At 43.3% G+C, this 22,928-nt stretch overlaps 1 protein-coding gene across 3 annotated transcripts in view; it reads left to right on the forward strand.

Annotated features, from left to right (window-relative positions):
- CCDC17 (coiled-coil domain containing 17) overlaps nucleotides 1–22,660 on the forward strand; it is an 85,389-nt gene extending 62,729 nt beyond the window's left edge. For 2 of the 3 annotated variants that reach the window (XM_068239493.1, XM_068239494.1), the window contains exons 23-32: nucleotides 1,419–1,535; nucleotides 2,762–2,859; nucleotides 3,025–3,198; nucleotides 10,487–10,676; nucleotides 11,581–11,763; nucleotides 13,419–13,661; nucleotides 14,068–14,136; nucleotides 17,406–17,489; nucleotides 18,873–18,995; nucleotides 20,971–22,656. In XM_068239493.1, coding sequence (XP_068095594.1) covers nucleotides 1,419–1,535; nucleotides 2,762–2,859; nucleotides 3,025–3,198; nucleotides 10,487–10,676; nucleotides 11,581–11,763; nucleotides 13,419–13,661; nucleotides 14,068–14,136; nucleotides 17,406–17,489; nucleotides 18,873–18,995; nucleotides 20,971–21,015 — 1,326 coding nt within the window. In that variant the 3' untranslated portion in view covers nucleotides 21,016–22,656. Of the gene's footprint in view, nucleotides 1–1,418; nucleotides 1,536–2,761; nucleotides 2,860–3,024; nucleotides 3,199–10,486; nucleotides 10,677–11,580; nucleotides 11,764–13,418; nucleotides 13,662–14,067; nucleotides 14,137–17,405; nucleotides 17,490–18,872; nucleotides 18,996–20,970 lie in introns of all 3 variants that reach the window. The other variant, XM_068239495.1, reaches the window with a different exon arrangement.
- Nucleotides 22,661–22,928: the final 268 nt, after the last annotated feature.

Here is a 22,928-nt window from a genome sequence, read left to right on the forward strand (position 1 = left end):
ATGACAACAAGGGGCGGTCCGCAGTCTATCACCCAATGTGGCAATGTTAAATGTGACATTTGTGTACTAGTTGTGTATCTGTTATATGGTGAAGCATTAATTACAATCGTGAAATAACTGTTAGTTGTTCAGTGGCACTATCCCTGTTTCTCCCATCCGCCTGGGCATCCTGTGCATGACTTTAACAGCACTCATGTTTGGATCTATTTTCAATCAACAAAGAAGCTTTTTTACACACAGTGCCCTTTTCTTCCTCCTGTACAATATGCTCTGGTTACAGGGTTCTAAGTAGGACATGTACATACACGTGTTTGCGTCTTGACAAGACACAGAAATTTATATTGCGCTTTTCTTCTGGCGGACTCTTCAGGGCTGCAGCCACTTAGGGCACTCTCCACAGATGACCAGGATCGTGAGGAAGTCTTGCCCAAATACTCGTTACTGGTCAAAGGCTCAAATCCTACATCAAAGGTAACAGCCTTAACCAGTATCCTGCTGACCCCATCATGGAGTCACTTCATATACTCTTAACCTCTCTGGCTTTATGATTATTTCCAGATTTTAGTGTCTGAAGGCGGTGCAATTTTTTCACACGCTTTTAGACCCTAAAAATCATAAGGCTAGATAGATCTGCGGTAGCTCTACACATTACACACCTCGCATGGATCCAGTTCGGGGTTACTGCTCTGAGCTGCGGATTTCAGGCCCGAGCCTGACTCGGGATTACCGCTAAGGAGCAGGGCCAGATTTAGACCAAGGCCGCCTAGGCCATGGCCTAGGGCACCATAGGAACAAGGGCACCAAAGCAGCAGGCTAAACTGGTGCAGCATTTGCAAGCTGCAATGCAGGGAGATCAGGCAAGTGCCTGACTGCATTACTCTGCTACCAGCCGCCTGTGCAGTAGACTAGCCACCTTGCTCTCTGTGCACGTTTGCATTTTGACCAGCGGCTATGGACTTGAGCAGAATTGGGGACAGAAAGGAAGAGGAAGCTCCTGCACTGGAGACGAGGAGAGAAATGAGTGACACTGATGACTGCTGTGGTGTGAAGGTGAGCTGGCTACCTATACTGAAAGGGGGGTGGGAAAAGGAGGGATTAAGGGAGTCATCTGGCTACCTATACTGGAGGAAGGGGGGAGGGGTCATCTGGCTACCTATACTGGGGGGGGGGGTCATCAGGCTACCTATACAAGGGGGAAGGAGACATCTCGCTAGGTATACTGAAGAGGGGCGGTTGGTGAAAGTGGCCTTGGGCGGTAAAGAGTAAAAATCCGGCCCTGCTAAGGAGGTTAATTCTCACTTGACCTGAGGCAGTGATGTGGATTACTGGTTTTGTTTTATTTCCACTACAGATATCATAACATGTGGCTTCAGTGACATCATTTTCCCATCAGCCTGTGTCATCTCTCTCTTCCATAGGTTTATACTATAGATAGGTTCAGCAGGGAGCTGGTTCTGATCGGCTGGGCAGCTCTGAAGCTGTTTGTTGAATCTGAAACACACAAGGAACCCACATCAGACTCAGCTGAAGTCCAGGTGAGAAGATGCTACAAATTACAAACATATATGATGTGATCCGGAAGTGCAGCAGGATGGCATAGTTGTTAGCACTCTTTGCCTAGCAGAAGTAGACTTCTGGGTTTGATTCTAATCCTGGGCACTATCTGCATGAAGCTTGTATGTTCTCCCTCCGTTTGTGTGGGATTCCTCTGGGAGCTACAGTTTCCTCCCACATCCCAAAACAAACAAGTAAGTTAGTTGGTTCCGCACCCAAACTGGCCTTTGGACTATGTTAGGAACATCACATTATGACTCTGGTAGGAAGTATATTGTGAGCTTCTCTGAGAATGAGCTATTGACATGACTATGTACTCTGCAAAGCAATGTGGAAGTAGAGTCTTCGTTATTCCTCATCCGGGAGCGACGGGGATCGTCTGATGCCATATAAGTGTGCTTTCTGGTTGCTTTAGACTCAATGTTAAAAATAGGCCTTGCTAATACAGTACTCCTCTACTCTACTCTACTCTCTCTCTCTCTCTCTCTCTCTCTCCCCCTCTCTCTCTCTCTCTCTCTCTCTCTCTCTCTCTCTCTCTCTCTCTATATATATATATATATATATATATATATATATATACCATAAACCCTGTAGTGTATTATATGTTAAAATCCAGTAATTGAAAGTATAATAACCTTGGAGGAGCCATGGGACACAGTCGATGACCAAGGTGAAGAAGATTGTTAGAATGGGGAAGCAGGCATGTATAAGGAGCAGTCCTCATATACCCACTTCTTTCCCCATTCACCTCTGTCCCATTCCGTTCTCCCTTAAGAGCAAACAGAAGTTGCTTCTGGGTAGGCTGAGTAGGCAGCAGTGCGCAAACGCTAGGATTTCCACAGTGTCAGAGGTGAAAGTAGGGGATGGGGAACAGTTTGTTTGTAAGTACTGCAGCCGATTTATACTGGTTGGTTTGGACTGCTAGGTAGTTGAGTTCTGGATAATCCTGTAGTGATAATAACGTGGAACACATAAGTGAAAAGTGGTAGTTAGACTGCATACTAAGCAGCTTTACGATCATGCCTGCTAACTTCGTTTTGCCAAAGATAACCTTATTTGTGCTCCAGCAGGGTCTCAAAGTTGGCTGAATCTATTTGAGATGTGTAGCGACTTTTCAGATTCCCATAAGCTACAAGCCCTTGTTATTCAGTGGTGTTCATAACTTCAGTGTATAGAACTGTGCCTAACTGCATTGTTCTCTCCCCAGGTCTCACTGAATGAAGGGCCTCACCAAATCCGCTTGTATCATCGATCACCCCCCACTGACCGGCCTTTCTCTGCAAAGTCACTGGCATCGTCCGGGCGGTGAGGCTACACATGATACATAAACAGTTCCAGTTAGGCAGGAGTGTTTTGTTTTATTGTATTTTTTAATATTTGCCCAATCGGTATACCAGCATGATACCAGCATGATAATCCTTGGACTGCAGACAATGCAGATAGTGAGTCTTCTTCCTCTTCTTTGTCCAGTATTGTTCCATGTGCCACTTTATTAGTTCGGATCAAGAAAAGTAGAAGCCAACATCAAGCAGAGAACCTGATGACCACTGTGGAGTGTCCCGAGTATCTGCACGGGGTGTATTTTTCAGAGACCGCTCAGCCTACCTCAGGGGAGATCCTTCTATACAGTGCCATGATTAGGCGGTATAGTATATCTTACTAATAAATAGTATGTAATCGAGGAAAAAGTATAGTGGTTTTACTTTGTCATATAATCTGGGTTGAAGCCATCTTACTCACTTTGCAAACCATACTGGGTTGTTTATTAGAAAATCCAGCACTGTCAGCATCCCAGGGGGCACCATCTGCAACACTGGTGTAAACAAGGGCAAAGTTTCTTCCTGTTTACTGGGAGAGGAGTGTCAACCCAATTTGAGTCACTCAGCACTATGTGTTATCTACAGTCCTGGCCAAAAGTTTTGAGACTGTCAAAAATATTAGTTTTTACAAAGTTTTTTTTTTTCAGTTGTTTATGTGATGTACTGAAATATAATTATAAGCACTTCATACGTTTCAAAGGCTTTTATTGACAATTACATGAGATTTATGCAAAGAGTCAGTATTTCCAGTGTTGCTCCTTCTTTTTCAGGACCTCTGCAATTCGGCTGGGCATGCTCTCAATCAACTTCTGGGCCAAATCCTGACTAATAGCAACCCATTCTTTCATAATCACTTCTTTGAGTTTCTCAGAATTAGTTGGTTTCTGTTTGTCCGCCCGCCTCTTGAGGAATGACCACAAGTTCTCCATGGGATTAAGATCTGGGGAGTTTCCAGGCCATGGACCCAAAATGTCAACGTTTTGGTCCCCGAGCCACTTAGTTATCACTTTTGCCTTATGACATGGTGCTCCATCGTGCTGGAAAATGCATTGTTCTTCACCAAACTGTTGTTGGATTGTTGGAAGAAGTTGCTGTTGGAGGATGTTTTGGTACCATTATTTATTCATGGCTGTGTTTTTTTGGAAAAATTGTGAGTGAGCCCATTCCCTTGGATGAGAAGCAACCCCACACATGAATGGTCTCAGGATGCTTTACTGTTGGCATGACACAGGACTGATGGTAGCGCTCACCTTTTCTTCTTCTGACAAGCCTTTTTCCAGATGCCCCAAACAATCGGAAAGGGGCTTCATCTGAGAATATGACTTTGCCCCAGTCCTCAGCAGTCCATTCACCATACTTTCTGTAGAAGATCAATCTGTCCATGATGTTTTTTGGGGAGATTAGGCCATCTTCCAAAAGTCTTCGCCTCACTGTGCGTGAAGATGCGCTCACACCTGCCTACTGCCATTCCTGAGCAACCTCTACACTGGTTGCACTCCGATCACACAGCTGAATCCTCTTTAGGAGACAATCCTGGTGCTTGCTGGACTTTCTTAGACACCATGAAGTCTTCTTAAAGAGAGTCTGAAGCGAGAATAAATCTCGCTTCAGACCTCATAGATAGTAGGGGCACGTGTGCCCCTGCTAAACCGACGCTATCCCGCGGCTTAACGGGGGTCCCTGATCCCCCAAATCCCCTCGTTTCAGCGGGGGAGCGCTTCCTGGTTGGGGCAGGGCTAACCGCCGCAGCCCTGCCCCACACGCATCTGTCAGTGCGTATCTCCGCCTCTTCCCCGCCCCTCTCAGTCTTCCTTCACTGAGAGGGGCGGGGGAGAGGCGGTGATGCGCCGCTGATAGACGCGACTGGAGGCAGGGCTGCAGCTAGAGTTGAGCCGAAATTTTCGTAATTTCGCATTACTATAATTACGCATGCGAAATTTGCGATTACGATGCGAAATTACGGTAGCGTAATTGCCATTAAAATCGTAATTGAAAATACCGTAAGCGTAATTTTCAACGCGTAATTTCGCGTTTCGTTTATGCCGTAATTTCGCATTAAACGCTACCGTAATTTCGCGTTAAACCGTAACGCTCCGTATAATGTAAAAAAGCCGCCGACTTTAAGGGTTAATAGCAAAGCCCCCTTAAATGCCAAGAGCCTCAAATTTGGAGAATATATTAAGGAGATCAGAAGGAAAAAGAGGAAAAATTTTTTTTCAAAAAGACCTTATAGTTTTTGAGAAAATCGATGTTAAAGTTTCAAAGGAAAAATGTAAACATTTAAAAACCCGCCGACTTTAACGGTTAATAGCAAAGCCTGCTTAAAGTTTAGGAACACCAAATTCCCAGGGTATATTAAGGGGATCAGTGGGAATAAGAGGAAAAAAATTTTTTTCAAAAAGACCTTATAGTTTTTGAGAAAATCGATTTTTAAGTTTCAAGGGCGAAAATGTCTTTTAAATGCGGAAAATGACAGGTTTTTTTGCACAGGTAACAATAGTGTATTATTTTCATAGATTCCCTTAAGTGGGAAGAGTTTTACTTACTTCGTTCTGAGTGTGGGAAATATAAAAAAAAACGACGTGGGGTCCCCCCTCCCAGACCTCTTTAACCCCTTGTCCCCCATGCAGGCTGGGATAGCCAGAATGCGGAGCACCGGCCGCGTGGGGCTCCGCACCCTGACTATACCAGCCCGCATGGTCCATGGATTGGGGGGTCTCGGAAGGGGAGGGGCAGCCAAGCTTTCCCCTCCCCCTCCGAGCCCTTGTCCAATCCAACGACAAGGGGCTCTTCTCCACCTCCGATGGGCGGTGGAGGTGGAGGCCGCGATTTCCTGGGGGGAGGGGGTTCATGGTGGAATCTGGGAGTCCCCTTTAAAAAGGGGTCCCCCAGATGCCCACCCCCCCTCCCAGGAGAAATGAGTATAGAGGTACTTGTACCCCTTACCCATTTCCTTTAAGAGTTAAAAGTAAATAAACACACAAACACTTAGAAAAAGTATTTTAATTGAACAAAAAACATAACCACGAAAAAAGTCCTTTAACCACTTCGCATCCAGACCTTGTTTTCCCCTTATTGACCAGAGCAGTTTTGACGCTTTTGCGGTGTCCCTGTTTAATCACCAATAACTTCATCTGTACTCGTGCCACATAAATGATCTATATATCTTTTTTTTCAAGACAAACTAAGCTTTCATTGGGGGGTATTTGGTCCCAAGTAAAATGTTCCTCTCTAAGCATGTTAATGGGAAAAAGGGGGGGGGGGAATAAAAAAATTTCACTATTTCTCAATTTTGACCAATTTCTGTTTAAAAATAAAAAGTGCCATTGACATAAAAACTGTGCCACCAGTTAAAGTCGCCCCAGTATAGATATCCAGATGTGTCCCCAGTATCGCCCCACCCCCCCAGTATAGCCAGATGTGTCCCCAATATTAGCCCCCCCAGCATAGCCAGATGTGTCCCGTGTTTGCCACCCCCAGAAGAGATTAACAGATGCACCCCCTGGAATAGTGCCCCTCTTTATAGCCAGATGTGTCCCCCGATCAGGATTACCCCCATTATGGCCAGATGTACCCCCAGGATTAGCGCTGCCCCCCATTATAGCCAAACATGCCCCCAGTATTAAGTTATGGGCCCCCCCAGGTGCCCAGATGTGCAAAATTTGTAACCCCCCCCCTCCCCTTGGTTCCTCAGATGCCCCCCAGTAAACATGTATACCCCCTTTGCATATTTCCTCCCCTCCCCCCAAGAAACTATAGCCAGATGTCCCCCCCCCCCCCCATCAGGCAGCCCCCTCCGTGCACATAGAGTTAATAAAAATGCACAAGCAAGCAGCGACACTCACCTACCTCGGTCCTGCGATGAGCCTGAAGTCTGATCCTCCGATCCCCGCTCTGCAAGTCAGCCGCATATTGCCGGTAACCCGGGTCCCGGCTTGATGACGTCATCAAGCCGGGACCCGGGTTTCCGGCAATATGCGGCTGACTGCAGAGCGGGGATCGGAGGATCAGACTTCAGGCTCGTCGCAGGACCGAGGTAGGTGAGTGTCGCTGCTTGCTTGTGCATTTTTATTAACTCTATGTGCGCCGAGGGGGACAGGTGAAGGATCGCTGCAGTTCACTACTGCAGCGATCATTCATGGGAGGAGGGTATACTAATTGGCCAAAAGGGAACATGTTCCCTTCCACCAATTGGTATTGCAGCTGACAGTGCCGGAGGGTGCACTCTAAAGAGCACCCGACCGTGCACAGCAGGGCTGCAGCCAGGTCAGTATATCTACGTGGCTGTGGCTTGGAGGGTGCCACAGCTGACGTAGATATACTGTAGTGGAGGGGAAAGTGGTTAATATTCTTAATTAACCATTAATACTTACCTGTCCCTTTAAATAAATGATCCCTCGAAATAGCCTCGGAAATGTTCTAGCAGTTACAATGTAACAAAGTTATTACAATGTAACAACTTTGTTACATTGTAACTACGCCGCACCCGACGTCACTCGCCGCTCAGCCGCCGCATACGCGTCTGCGCTGCACAGACCCGACAGAGCTCTGAGCTATATAGCTCAGAGCTCTCTAAGCATTTTTGAATTTGGGCTCCAAGGAGCCCCATTGATCCTTAGCAGACCAATGGGGTTCCTTCTGATTTGAAGGAACCCCATTGGTCTGCTAAGGACCAATGGGGCTCCTTGGAGCCCAAATTCAAAGATGCTTAGAGAGCTCTGAGCTATATAGCTCAGAGCTCTGTCGGGTCTGTGCAGCGCAGATGCATATGCGGCAGCTGAGCGGCGAGTGACGTCGGGTGCGGCGTAGTTACAATGTAACAAAGTTGTTACATTGTAAAAACTTTGTTACATTGTAACTGATAGAACATTTCCGAGGCTATTTCGAGGGATCATTTATTTAAAGGGACAGGTAAGTATTAATGGTTAATTAAGAATATTAAAGGACTTTTTTCGTGGTTATGTTTTTTGTTCAATTAAAATACTTTTTCTAAGTGGTTGTGTGTTTATTTACTTTTAACTCTTAAAGGAAATGGGTAAGGGGTACAAGTACCTCTATACTCATTTCTCCTGGGAGGGGGGGTGGGCATCTGGGGGACCCCTTTTTAAAGGGGACTCCCAGATTCCACCATGAACCCCCCCCCCCCCCCCAGGAAATCGCGGCCTCCACCTCCACCGCCCATTGGAGGTGGAGAAGAGCCCCTTGTCCTTGGATTGGACAAGGGCTCGGAGGGGGAGGGGAAAGCTTGGCTGCCCCTCCCCTTCTGAGACCCCCCAATCCATGGACCATGCGGGCTGGTATAGTCAGGGTGCGGAGCCCCACGCGGCCGGTGCTCCGCATTCTGGCTATCCCAGCCTGCATGGGGGACAAGGGGTTAAAGAGGTCTGGGAGGGGGGACCCCACGTCGTTTTTTTTTTATATTTCCCACACTCAGAACGAAGTAAGTAAAACTCTTCCCACTTGGGGGAATCTATGAAAATAATACACTATTGTTACCTGTGCAAAAAAAACTGACATTTTCTGCATTTAAAAGACATTTTTGCCCTTGAAACTTAAAAATCGATTTTCTCAAAAACTATAAGGTCTTTTTGAAAAAAAACGTTTCCCTCTTATTCCCACTGATCCCCTTAATATACCCTAGGAATTTGGTGTTCCTAAACTTTAAGCAGGCTTTGCTATTAACCGTTAAAGTCGGCGGGTTTTTAAATGTATACATTTTTCCTTTGAACCTTTAACATCGATTTTCTCAAAAACTATAAGGTCTTTTTGAAAAAAATGTTTTTCCTCTTATTCCTTCTGATCTCCTTAATATATTCTCCAAATTTGAGGCTCTTAGCATTTAAGGGGGCTTTGCTATTAACCCTTAAAGTCGGCGGCTTTTTTATATTATACGGAGCGTTACGGTTTAACGCGAAATTACGGTAGCGTTTAATGCGAAATTACGGCATGAACAAATACCCATTGTAATGCGAAAATTACGCGAAAATTGCGCTTACGCGAAATTTCGCGAAATCCTTCTTCATTACGATTATGTAATTACGGCCATAATCGTAATTACACTAATTACGCGAAATCGTAATTACGTCATTACGCTCATCTCTAGCTGCAGCCGTTAGCCCTGCCTCCAGGAGCGACCAAGTCTGCGACCAAGTGTCGCAGTGGGGGGTTTGGGGGTGAAGGGACCCTCGTTCAGCGGCGCTATAGCGGCGGTTTAGCAGGGGCACACGTGCCCCTGCTAACTATGAGCTCTGAAGCGAGATTTATTCTCGCTTCAGAGTCTCTTTAACAAGAATTTAACCTCTTGAAGGACCCCTTGATGTTCTTGATGATCCTATAAATTGTTGATTTAGGTGCAATCTAGTAGCCACAATATCCTTGCCTGTGAAGCCATTTTTATGCAACACAATGATGGCTGCATGTGTTTCTTTTCTGGTCACCACGGTTAACAATGGAAGATCAATGATTTCAAGCATCACCCTCCTTTTAACATGCCAATCTCACCTGAGTTAACAAGACAATTACTGAAATGATCTTAGCAGGTCCTTTAATGACAGCAATGAAATGCAGTGGAAAGGTTTTTTTTGGATTAAGTTAATTCTCATGGCAAAGAAGGACTATGCAACTCATCTGAACACTCTTCATAACATTCTGGAGTATATGCAAATTGCTATTATAAAAACTTAAGCACCAACTTTTCTAATTTCCAATATTTTTGACAGTCTCAAAACGTTTGGCCAGGACTGTAATCTGAGAGAATTGGTCAGGTACTCTGTTATCATCCTCTGTCAATGACTGCTGCTGACGGTAGTGTATAAAGCTAGCTACAGATAGGTTGATGCTGGCAGAACTGGCAATAGATTCTTTCTGACGAAAAACTAAAGTCAATTGAAATGGTCATTTAGAAATCTGGTATAAGCACAGATGTCCTTTGGTGCTGTAAACAATGTTGATAATGATTACTAATAACTCACCTCTTTTGTTTTTCTATAGTAGTCTCCATAGTGGGACAACTCTCACTTTTCCTTCTTCTTTGTCCATGCTCTAGATCAGGATTGTCAAACCCTGGTCCACGGGCCAAATTTGGCCGTAAAAGAAATTATATTATGGCCCACGAGACTAACTTTGAAGTTATATTTCAGCTGGCCCCGTGCAATACAGAGTATCAGCACAGAATTGTCTCACCTCCTTATCAGGGTTCGCACAATGTCCAATTATTGTCTACAATAGGTGATCTGAGCTGTCGCCCACGGACCCCCTAAGGGTGACATTTTTTGTGTGTGTAAATGCATTTTTATTTTTCTCTGAGTAGAAGAAAAAATTGTGCTGAACAGTGTGTTAGTATAACAATTACCCAGAGTGATGTTTCTGAATGACAGTTATTGAAAGTGTGTAACTTTATAGGGAAGTAGCAGTCAATGCACCACCTTGCTCAAACAGATTTTGATCAGATTCAAACAAAAAACAGTTCCAGGAAATCAGCTGTCCTTCTACAGCTTGCCACATCTTCACTGGCAATGTACTGTATTACAGATGGATAGATATCTGCAAGCATTGAGAGTTATAGAGAGCAGTGCTGCAGCTGGCTGGTTATCTGCCTGTTTGTGACTCCGCAGGTCTGTAGTGCAGGTGAGGGAGGTGATTCCCGCTCTGGCTGGCACCGCTGGACAGGAATTAATGTCAGACACACAGCTCTCAGACTGGCTCCACAAAACGTTTACTGAGAGGATGAAGGAATCGCCATCTCACACTCCGCCATTCAAGCTGTGTTGTGTCTCCCAGTACCTTGTCACTCCAGGAATGACGGTGAGATGTACATCATTTCTGTTTACATCATTTATAAAAGCAAAACTACATGCCAAAAAAGAAAAAAGTCCTAGCATGTCATAGGCATGCCGCCCAAAACGTACTGTATTTCCTTGTAGTCATGGAAATAATACTCCTTTAAACATACTTAAAACTCCCATGTTCTCATTTATGTGTGGTTGAAAAAAGTTAATTTCACAGTGAGTGTTAAAGGACCACTACAGCAAAAAAAATTAAGAGCCCTTTTACACTTTCTCTCCATAGCAGTGCATTGTGAGAAAGCTTCAGTTTTTCAGCATATAGTGTTAAAGAGGCCTCTAGGGAAACATGGATACTGGACTGCACCTCAGTTGTCCTTTCAGTTACAACTGACAGCAACTGGTATAGTGTAAAAGGACCCTAAGCAGTTAAAATCGGACAGAATTGACAGGTTTTGGACTAGTCCTCACTGGGTTTTGTTTTCAAAAGCATTTCCTGAATGACAGTTGCTAAGTCTAACTGCCAAAATAGTAAGATGCCAATCTCCCTACTCACTATTTTGGCAGTTAGATGGACTAGTCCAAAACCTGTCGTTTCTGTCAGATTTAACTGCTTACAATTTTTTATTTTTTTTTGCTTTAGTGGTCCTTTCATTTATATGGTGAGGGTCTTTTGATTAGCCCCGAATTTTTCCTGACATGCAAATATTCACTGACCTAGGGAGGAAATAATTGCAGAGACCTGAACTGCTAGCCTTGAATGCTTCCTAAAAGCCTTCAAAAGCTAGCATCTAAACGCTGGCGTTTAAATTCCAGCATTTGAACACGGCAGAAGCCCGTGTGAACCAACGCTAAAGCAGACACCAGACACATTTATGGACAATATCTACAAATGTTGTCATTATAATTTTTCTTTATCTCTTCAGGTTTCATTGGACATGGCTCAGAATCTACCCTGGTCAGGCTTCACATTAGCACATATCTGCTTCAACCCCCCCGGAGCTCTTTACTACGGCGACCCATGGATGAAGTATGACCGCGCGGTACCTGTGGATGATATTGATTTAGATGCTGCTCAGAACTGTCCGGTCTGGCAGGATGGATTCAAGGTAGCACTTGCATGTTTCTTTTTAAATTTAACTTCACCCTTGCAGGTGTGGACTCACATTGTGTATTGAATTCCATCTAGTGATCATCTTCTCCATAAATTTGGATGGTTAGATGGGTTGTATGTTGGGCCAAAATTGCAGATTCAGCCCTTCACAGCTGCTAGCAGTGCTGATCTGCTTCAGAAAATAATTAAATTAAGAGTAGTGTATATACTACGGCCAGAGCGCAAAGCCTGGACAGACTGCCCTGTATATTTCCTCCCTGCATGCAGAGGTGAGAGAAGAACGAAGGTGGCAGGGGAAGGAGCAGGGTAATTATTAAAACTTGTGCCGAACGCAGAAAACGGAGCTGGTGAATAGCTGAAACTTGTGCCAAACGCAACTTGTTTAGCACATTGACGCAGTAACCCATGCATCTTGGCCGGCCAGAACCCAAAGGTTCCAGACACCCAAAGTGGCCAGACTTTGGGTTCTTCTGGCCATAACATATATATATAAAACACCTTAAAGGGAACCTTAACTCTAAAAAAAAACGAGTGTCACTTACCTGGGGCATCTACCAGCCCCCTGCAGCCATCCTGTGCCCTTGCAGTCACTCGTGGCTCCTCCGGTCCCCCGCTGCCAGCTAGTTTCGTTTTTGCAGACTGGGAGTTGGCCGGCCGCCGTGCGTACCTTTTTACACATTCCCACTGGTGCATGAAGCTATCATGGACATTAACAAGTACATTTTTATGCGTTACAGGTGCAATGCGTACATTTTTTTTTCTGGTAGAAGCCCCAGGTAAGTGAAACTCATGGTTTTTTTTTTATAGTTAAGGTTCCCTTTAAGGGCCCTTTCACACTTTCACACTGTGGCGGTGCTGCACTGCTACCGTAGCCTAATGAAAGTCTATGGGGAGTTCACACTCCACACATTGTGTAGTTCCGGAAGTGCTCTATCTAACGCGCTTCCAAACTTACCTTACTGTGCGGCTCCTTGCGGCGATCTGCATCGGGACAGAAGTAATGGAAGTCTGGGACGACGCGTGTAATTTGAAAAATGATGATGGCGGCGGTGCGGCGTGCATTTGCCGAAGCGTATTTTTACAATAAGCTTTCGTGCACTTCCATATTTCCAAAACAGGAAGTGATTGTGAGCGCACATCACTGCCTGTTTAGCCGGATGCCAGAAGGGGAATACTGTGTAGTAACACGGTATTCCCTGAAGGCCTGTTTTTGGTGCTGCGGCAGGAGCGCTGCAACGCTGATGCCAGTTTGTAGTGTGAAACTGGCCTAAAGCATAACTCTGCCCCCCACCCCCCAACAAATAACTATGCCCCTTCCCAAAAATCTATTTAAAATTGAATCATATAATCGGAGGTCTTATCCCCCCTCCCCCAGATGAAACACTAAGCTCTCAGGCCTTGTACGCATGAGTTAATATTCATTTCCTTTCCATAAACAGTATGATCAAAATGTTTGGATTGTATATTGATTGTAAGTGGATACTTTTACTAAGCAAGTAGAAATGATTGTTAAATAATAATTCAACAAGTTGTGAAGTGATCCTATGGCCATCACATGTCACATAGGTGATAATATCAGTGTTCATATTTTACAGGTTGCAATAGTCTTATACACAGTACCACTGTGCCTGTTGTTTCTCCCCCCTCCAGACGTTTACCCGTAGAATATTCCATAAATATCTGACGCTCATCATCCACCTGCATGAGGTGGTGACTCTGGACTCAGCGAGAGGCCAGCCTGACAATGAACAGGCCACGCTGGAGGCCAAGGAAGATAGGACACAGAAGTTCAAGCCAGGATCTCAGGCCTGGACAGCCCTGAGGGTCTTCTATAAGAATTACTGTAACATGGGTGCGTTCCAGCTGCCACTGTACCAAGGAGCCCCCACCCTGGTGAGTTATACACATAGCTATTTCTCAGCATGAACACAGCTCACACTATAATGCTACGTTTACATCTAATTGCCGTTGGAAATGATCCTTCCTGATAATTTTGGGTGACAGTTTCAGGAATAGTTGATGCATTACATTAGCGTAATTGATTAACATCTCGTTGACCACCCTTCTCTAATGTCAGTACTTGAATATAGCCAGATCCAGGCAAACTCTTCTCCTTGACTTTGATGGTAAATTGTAAATGGGCAGTGCAGATTATTCATCATGGATGCACACCTGGTGCTTTATTTTGTATATTTTAATTGGAACTGACAGGTGTGAAAACAGGTGTTATCAAATGATGAAATTTCTGAAGCAAAGTACTGTTCATTGTAATGACACAAAGAACTCTTTCCTCCGCCAGTCTGTGCTTCATGCTCTGAGGTCGGGAAACTGCCAAGCAAAACTGGAAGATCTGGAGCAGAGAGGCCTGGTAAGAGTACAAAGATCTCCCTCTAGTAATATCCAGATGCAGCCAGGTAGAGGTAGCAAGAATGTAACTATAAACCCGGTCACTTACCCAGAATGTGGTCTCACAAGCCTACCGTACTTTTATTGCTAATCCGACAGTTCCCAAAGATACATTCTTCTTATTCAGTCCAAACTTTAAAACACCATTGAAATTGTGCATATAAAATTAAAATCCCAGGAGAACGCCAGCAAGCTCCGGCTAGTGCCACCACAAACAAGCTCCACCCATGGCACATAGAAGGAGCTTGCTGGCAGTTTACTAGGTTTTTATTTTAATTGTGCAATTTTAGCAATGGAAATTGTTTTAAGGGCCGCTCTTGCCACAGTGGGACTAAGCTGCGGGGTCCTGGTTGAAGTTAACCTGTGGCTATACCAAACTAGTCTACGCTATATAACGTTCTGTATGTTGATCTGCAGTGCGGTCAGCATAGACGTCCGTTGTTTTAATAGTTTGGACTGAATAAGAAGAGCCTATCTTTGGAAACTGTTAGATTAGCAATAAAAGTAGACTTGTAAGACCACATTCTGGATAAGTGAGTATTATGCATAAACTCTTGCTTGACTGTTTGAGCCCCTTTCACCAACTTTGTGCAAAATTTTATAGAACATCACTGATGGTGCGGTGAAGCAGTGGCATTTACAGGTTACAGAGCAGCGCAATACACTACACCCATACAAAAATGTATATAATCTAGACCGAGAAACAGCTGCTATGATATCACATTACATTGTCTTATATGGCCCAGGTGAAAGCTAAAAACTTCTGTCCCCTTAGATCAGTTTTTTGAATGTCAAATCCAAGTTTGCTGGGTCTCGTAGGCATGGAACCCACTACAAATCGCATATCGCTAGCATTTTTAATTAGTGTTTTGTAAGCGATTTCATGAGGGTTTTCTTTTTTGGGAGCAATTTTAAAAAGTGTAAGCCAAAGCCTTGAAAACAAGCGCCTCTCAATGATAGGCCAATCAGATCTTTTCGCAAAAACTTGGTCACTTTGGTCAGTGTACAGAGAGTCAGATGAACTTACTTAAAATGGACCCAAACTAAAAATACAAGATTTCAGAAATAAATTCTATTTTATAAATTATAATAATAAATAGCAGCCTTTTTTCAGCTGCATGATGACAAATATAAAATATTTCACATTTATTAGAGAATCCCCTCCCCTCCTTTCATATTGCCCGGACAGAATCCGGCAAACTGGTGGAGTAGATGGTGTCCAGCAAAGGAGGAATTGCTAATGGCTGCCACCTGTACAACCCTAGTTATGAAAAGAGAAGGGTGAAAAAAGCATGCACTGAAATGCTTATAGGCTAGAATCAGTGTTTATTTATCTAATCTTTGTATGTGTCAGAGGGGTGCAACTAAATATTTTGAATTAAAAAATGTTTGGTTTGGGTCCGCTTTAAGGCCCTGCTAATGCAAAATTAAACAATACAGACCCTGGCATTGATGTTGAGTACCCAAATGACACCAGATATGGCATTTGAAAGCCCCACAGAACACATTCTTGAGAATCTAATTATGGTTTTGATTTATGTTTATAATTTTTCATGTGGATCAGTTTTTATTTTGCTCATTGAGTGTTTAGTGGTCTTCCCACATTATTTTGTAATTTAAAAGGTCATTAACCAGTTCTTAGATATATTTTCATCTTATGCTACTACATATTACTACATATAAATATAACTATGTTATATGTTCATTTTGAAAATACAAATAAAGTATTTGAAAAAAAAAAAAAGTGTAAGCTTTTTGCCACCGATTGTGTAGCGATTTGCAATTAGCAATTTTAATTCTGATTGGTCCTTTTATTATAATTTTTTTACAGTGTGCAGTAATTTAAAATCGCACACAAATCGCTATGTGTAGCCATTCATGAGCAATTTGCCAGCGCTTCAATACTTTACATTAAAGCGCAAACGCTCCGAAAATGCTGCGTGTCCTGCGATTGTGATTTTGCTAATCGCAAACGCTACTGTGGAATTAGTTACATTCATCTACATTGTATGCAGGCAGAGAAAAGGGTGAGAAATGCCGGCACTGCTGTAAACTGCTTGTTTATTCATAACACATGGTGCAACATCTGCGCTTCTACGGATCTGCCTCCGCAGAAGCGCATCTGCGCGAAACGGCTGTAAGGCTCTCATCCCCCAGCACCCACCGCACAGCTTTACCAGCAAATCGGTATGTTATGTCTCAATATGCATACATTTGAATCCACGATGTTGCACCATGTGTTATGAATAAACAAGCAGTTTTCAGCAGTGCCGGCATTTCTCATCCATTTCTCTGCCTGCATATGATGTCTATCTGAGCCTGAGCACGCTGGTCTATCTGCATCGCACCGGATACCTGGTCTGCACCCCTGCAACCCTCCCTGAACCCCTAGCTGCAGTGCCAGCACCTTTCTATCCTACCTTCCTTTGTGACATTCATTTACATTGGCAGAGCATTTAGGGAAAGTGCTAGCGATTTAAAGCGCTCCCTAAACACTCAAAAAAGCGCTCTAGTGGGTCCCAGCCCTAACAGTGGCATAGCTAAGGTGCTTTGTGCCCCAGTGCTTTATATATAACAATTGATATGGTGCCCCAAAACCTGCCAAGGCCCACCACAGTATTAGATGTGCAAGCAGGGGATGGAGACAGTTTGTTAAAGGGACTCCGAGCACCTCTCATGGGCATGCCTTCAAGACAGGCAACTTCCAACAAAGTTGTGCTATGACCCCTCTGGAGGAGCCTCTTGCAATGGCCACGCGTATCACTTCCTCTTCCTGCTTCATTCAGTGATGCACTTCTCTAACAGAGAAGACAGGGGTGACCCGGAAGTTCTAACATAGCCAAGATGGCAGCCACGATTTTTAAATTGAAATTGAACTATTTGGTGTAGAACGGCGATTCAGGCATCAAATGAAAGAGGAGAGCACAAGCTAAAGAAAGGTATGCATCTTTAACTACTTGGCAGTACTAGCCAGAGTCTTAAAGGCATGCCCATGAGAGGTGCTCAGAGTCCCTTTAATGATCAGCAATCTTCAAAGAATCCATAGGAGCGATCATTACCAGCACAGGACCACTAATGAGCTAATACTGCCATTGAGGGAGGCCCCGGTGCAGTCGCAACCTCTGCATCCCCTATTGCTACACAGATGATCACAAATGTATGTCAGTGTTCTCCAGTACATCATTCCATAGCATAGCCTATATTATCATGTATATTAATCTCACATTTTAGATACTCAGGATAAAGGCAGCATCAGTGACTGTGCGAATTACAGACGGCAGACGGAGGGAAGAAATGGAGACATACGATGCCCAGGTGAGGAACATGTACCCTATTCTGCTCTCTAGACACACAGCGAATACACTCTCTCTGCCACCTAGTGTGACGTTTTGTCCAGTGTGTTCAGGCATGTGAATCAGATCACAACATTTAATTACATTTAGGTTGAGTTGTCCATTAAATCTCTAGTTCATTGTTAGTAGAGTTCAATAATGCCTTTACTTGCACAATTTCCATATATAATGCAGCCGTTCCACAAAAATTCTCTTTTGAAATGTCAGTTATGTGGCTCAGGATGTATTGAGAAATCCAGCAGCTGTCAGGAGAGTGGGCGTTCCCTGCTAGTGCACAGTTATCACTCCTCAGCACAAACTAGCTCACCAGATCCTACCCAAATCGTTCCTTTGCTGAGAGAGATTAAATCTTTGTGGTCAGAACTGAAGATCAGCAATCTTGTTATCTCCCTGATCAGTGTGTAATAGAGCATTTAACTTTTCCCTCATCCTCCTCAGTCTGTTTCTAAAAGTCATGTGTACCTCATCACCCTTATCTGCCTGCAAAAGGAAACCATTTTCGCTGCTACTGCTGCTGTGTTATGTAACTATTTTAAAGAGACACCGAGGAGGATGTAGTAAGACTGCTGCAGTGCTAGCATAGCTCCCAATTGTCCCTCTTTTGGAGTGACAGTCCCTCTTTGGGACCCTGTCCCTCTTTCCCCCTCATTTGTCCCGCTTTCAGGACTTTGTTTAAATGACTCGAAAATAAGAGCTATATCAATTTAAAGGATAGTAGTAAAGTTTAAAGTGTTAATATGAAGGAAAATGAAACAGGATAGAAAGGACCAGTGTGGTTTGAATTGTAAAACAACATATTTTTCTTTTTGAAATCTTCATAGATTGCATGAATAGGGGTGTGGTTAGAGGTGTGGCTTAAGTGTCCCTTTTTCTGATCTGAAAAAGTTGGGAGGTATGTGCTAGCCCCAAAGAGTTAATCCTTTACTAGCAAAAGGGGGGCTGGGTCAGGCAGTGGTGTAGATAAGGAGCAAGGCCCTGGTGCAAGTTTTACATTGAGACTCCCCAAGTACTCTATACGTAACAATTAATACGGCGCACCAAAACCTGCCAATGGCAACTACAGTGTCAGAGGTGCAAGAAGGGGATGGGGAACAAGTGTGTTTATGATCAATACTATTTAAAGCATCTATAGAAGTGAATATTACCAGCACACGATCAATAGAGCGCTAATACTGTGGTTGAGGTAGGGGGCCCTCTTGCCCAGATGCGGCCTCAACCTCTGCACCCCCTATTGCTACACCACTGATGTCAGATGATCACCTCTGTGCTCACAGGGAGAGCGACTTTAGACCCTAAATCATGCAGCATATGAACATATTGTCATCTTCTCTTTATTCTACAACAGGATATTACCCAGCTTTATCCCCCAGAAGATTACACTGCCCAGCCAAATGTAAGGAAGTTACAAGATCTTGTACCATCTGGAGAAGAGGAGTTCAAGAAACAGCTGGTGAACTGGTTTAGGGAGGTAATGTGGAAACAAAGCCAGTTTTCCCCATGTATAAAAGAGGATGGCATTGATACACAATGCAGTTCAGACACTACAATCATCTGTAGTACATGTCATTTAGATTTATCTTTTGGCTACTGGAACTTTGCATGAAAATAGGGACAAGGGAAGGGAAACAATAACTGCCTGTCCTGCTCCATCTTGAAAATGGCGCTGACCCTGGAAGCGCTTCTTTTGTGCGCATGGCAAACTGTGAAGACTAGAGGGCAGGCTTAGTGGGGCAATGAATGGGGGTGGTGAAAGGGGAGGGATGTAAGAGGGACTGGCTAATGCTGCAAGCTTGCCTCTTCCTGTTAAAAAGTTTGCCTTTCTCTGAAAGTCAAACTTTTCTGATAGTAATTATGGGGAGCACACAGGACAATGGACCTCGCATGTAATACAACCCTTCCAAACATACCTCTGTGTTTAGTTTAGATTATGTTGTTCAGGTCAGGTAACCTTTATTAACAAAAAGTGGAAAGATACTTGCATTAGTGTTATGATAAAAGACATTGGTATGGCACTTGCCAGGCAATGGTTCAGGTCATCCATGTGATAAGGGGCTATGAAAGTCAAACAGTGACTCCCATTTTTACTCTCCATCATTTGTGTTAAACACAAAGGCCAGATTTATACTTAGGCCAAGTATGTTGTGGCTCTGCTTCCATGTGCAGCCCACTCTTCCATGTGTATCATCCATGTACAGCAGCCCCCTCTTCCATGTGTATCATCCATGTACAGCAGCCCCTCTCCCATTCTATGTGCAGCCCCCTCTTCCACGTGTATTATCCATGTACAGCAGTCCCCTCTTCCACGTGTATCATCCATGTACTGTAGCCTCTCTCTTTCATGAACAGCTCACTTGGGCATCAGTTTCCCTTTTTCATGTACTACTCCCCATTTTCAGCCTCCTCTTTCATATGTAGCAACCCCTCTTTCAATTACCCACTTGGGTTGCAGCCACCCAAGGCCCGGGCCTTTGTTTTTAACAGGGTCGGATTTCCAGAAAGGCCACAATGTTTTCCATGAATTAAACGATATACAAATGGATGATCGATCCCTTTTGGTTAGCATAGAAATTATTGAGGGTATAGGAGGGGAATGAACAGGTTCTGCAAAGATCTGGGAGGTCACAATATTATCATTGGACTGTTGGAAGGGTTTCATCGTTACTACTACTACTACTACAGTATATTTCTTATTTATAGATATGTGGTACATCCATGGAGGAGATGTGTTCCAGGCTACACCTGCCTGCTCTTTTTTAAGCTATTTTTATTCTGTTTTAGTTGCATTATCAATATAAAACTACTTTTCTACTCATTACCATCTGTATTTTATAATGGCAGTGCTGACATCTTGTGCTTCTTTTTGGTACTGCAGCTCTTCTTTAGCTAGAAAGACATCCCGCTCTCTGTTTTCTCTGAAGCTAAGTTGGCTTTAGAGGCCAGTCATTGCATTAGTATATTAATTTGTTGGATGACCAAGCTAAATGTTCTGAGCTGTTAAAGAAGCAAATGAACACGCACGCACACACACACACAACACACACACACCTTTTTTTCCCCCTTGTCTGCCAGCAGTAAAGATGATGACCTGGTGGATCAAACATGAAATAGCAAACATTTCTTGATCTATCATGTATATATATATATCCTTTTTTAAATAAAAAAAAACATCTCACTTTCTAATGTATTGTTCTAACACACCCCCTTCCTTTCTTTAAAGTTTCTCTTTAGGTACCCCTCAGCCAAATTTTTCTCGCAATTGCTGTTTGATAGTATATTGGTTTGTATAAAGTTTAAAATTGTATTCTCCAAACTGACAGTTATAGCATTGTTAATGCGAAATTCTGTTGTTCTCTAAACTCCATACTAACCTCACACAAAATAACCCAATAGTTCAGGTTTAATTGATAAAGCATTTTTTTTATACACTGTTGATCTATTTTCAGTATCTCACATCAGACTATCGACCACCTGCTATTGAAGGAAACTGACAATGCCAGTTCTGAAGATGGCAGACTTCTGCCTTCTCTTGTCCAAAACATTGAAAACTGAAGACACGCTGAAGATAAGGACACTGAACATACAGCAATATCTGATTATTAGGAAAATCTTTACTGCATTTAAAGAGACACTGAAGCGGAATTTTTTTTTATGATATAATGATTTGTGTGTGTAGTAAAGCTAAGAAAAAAAACATTAGCAGCAGAGATATGAGGCCGGGCATACACTGCTACAATTATGCGCCGGATCGAGCCAGAGGCTCGATGCCGGCGCGCATCCCCGCTCGTCCGCACGGATCAATCCCCGCTCGTCCCTGCCGGCGCTCCTTATCAGCCGCTCGATTCCCCGCTATTGTCCGCCGGGATCGGGCGGGAAATCTATCCGGCAGGTCATCTGACCTGTCGGATATTATCAATCGAGCCATCACCGGCTCGATTGATAAGGGAGACAAACGCCGTGTATGCCCAGCATAATATTGTTTCCAGTAAAGAAAGAGCTAAGAAACTCCAGTTATCTATGCAAATTAGCAATTCAGCTCCATGACTTTCAAAGTCACAGAGAACTCTGCCAGACACTTGAGATACTAAGCTTTAATTAAATCTGTATCTTTTTTTTTCCCTCTGCAGGCAAGATTTTCCAGAGCAGGCTAGTGAAATTTTGAACCCATCTAGACCAGTGTTTCTCAACATTTTATTGGTATGTACCCCTTTTAAAACCCTGTACTCACCAAGTACCCCCTAGCATAGTAAACATTATCACAAGTACCCCTTGACAAATATATATTTAATCTTAGTACATGATAATTGGTACTAAACAATTTCCAAGCATTAACTATTGTTTTTCATTAGCTAAAATACTAATTTGATGTTGTTTAAATAAGATTTATCATTTTCTAAAACTCTAAATTTGTTATACTTGGTTAAGTATATAAAGCCCGAGTACCCCCTAGAACCATCAGAAGTACCCCCTGGGGTACGCGTACCACACGTTGAGAACCTAGGATCTAGACTGCTGAGTAGTGTCTAAAATGCAAATATTCGCGAATGATGCAATGTTATAAAAAACACTATATAACTGAAAATAAAAATATTAGAATATTTTCTTTGCTACTAAAGTGTAATTATCCGTATTACACAACCAATTCATTATATCATAAAAAAAAAATTTCGCTTCAGTGTCTCTATAATGCCCGCGCAAGTCTCACAGGTGCTATTGTGTTAGTGTTCATCTACATCACTGTACATGCAGACATAGAATCAGAGACTAGACTCATGGGTGAGGAGAGCCTACAGCTGAAAGGGAGCCCCAACTTCTTATCCTCCAATACAGGGAACCCATCAAGGGTGGATGTTATGACCCCCTTACAGATGGACCCTAGCCATGTGGGGGGAAACCGCAGGATTTGTAGCTATGGTCCTACCTATAACATACATGCTAAGACATACTGTATACTATAAATATGTCGAATACAATGTATGCAGAACACAGCTATATATTTTAATACAGTGCATGTAGTATGAGGTACTTAAAATGTTATGCCAATACACTGCATGAAATTTTTATGTTTCTATATACAGTATGGTGTGTTTATATTTGAATGCAAGGATAAATTATTTGCATCTCATGAATCTCCCTATATACATACACACTAGTATTTTTGTTGTACCTATTGTGTTTAGTGCAATCAAAAAATATATTACATATACACACCAATTTGACACAGACCTGGAATTTCAAGGTCAGACAGTCCATCTCCAGGACTTACAAAGATTGATATTGGGAACAGAAGAGTGCATGTTTGCAGTCATGAGACAAACAAGTTTGCAAGTGGGTGATTCCAGAAGTAAACTATGAATTGAATTAAGTATTAAATTATGAAAAACAATGTTTTTAGATGTCTAGG

The sequence above is a fragment of the Hyperolius riggenbachi genome, chromosome 6 (genome assembly GCF_040937935.1).
Source record: "Hyperolius riggenbachi isolate aHypRig1 chromosome 6, aHypRig1.pri, whole genome shotgun sequence".
Classification (NCBI taxonomy): Eukaryota; Metazoa; Chordata; class Amphibia; order Anura; family Hyperoliidae; genus Hyperolius; species Hyperolius riggenbachi.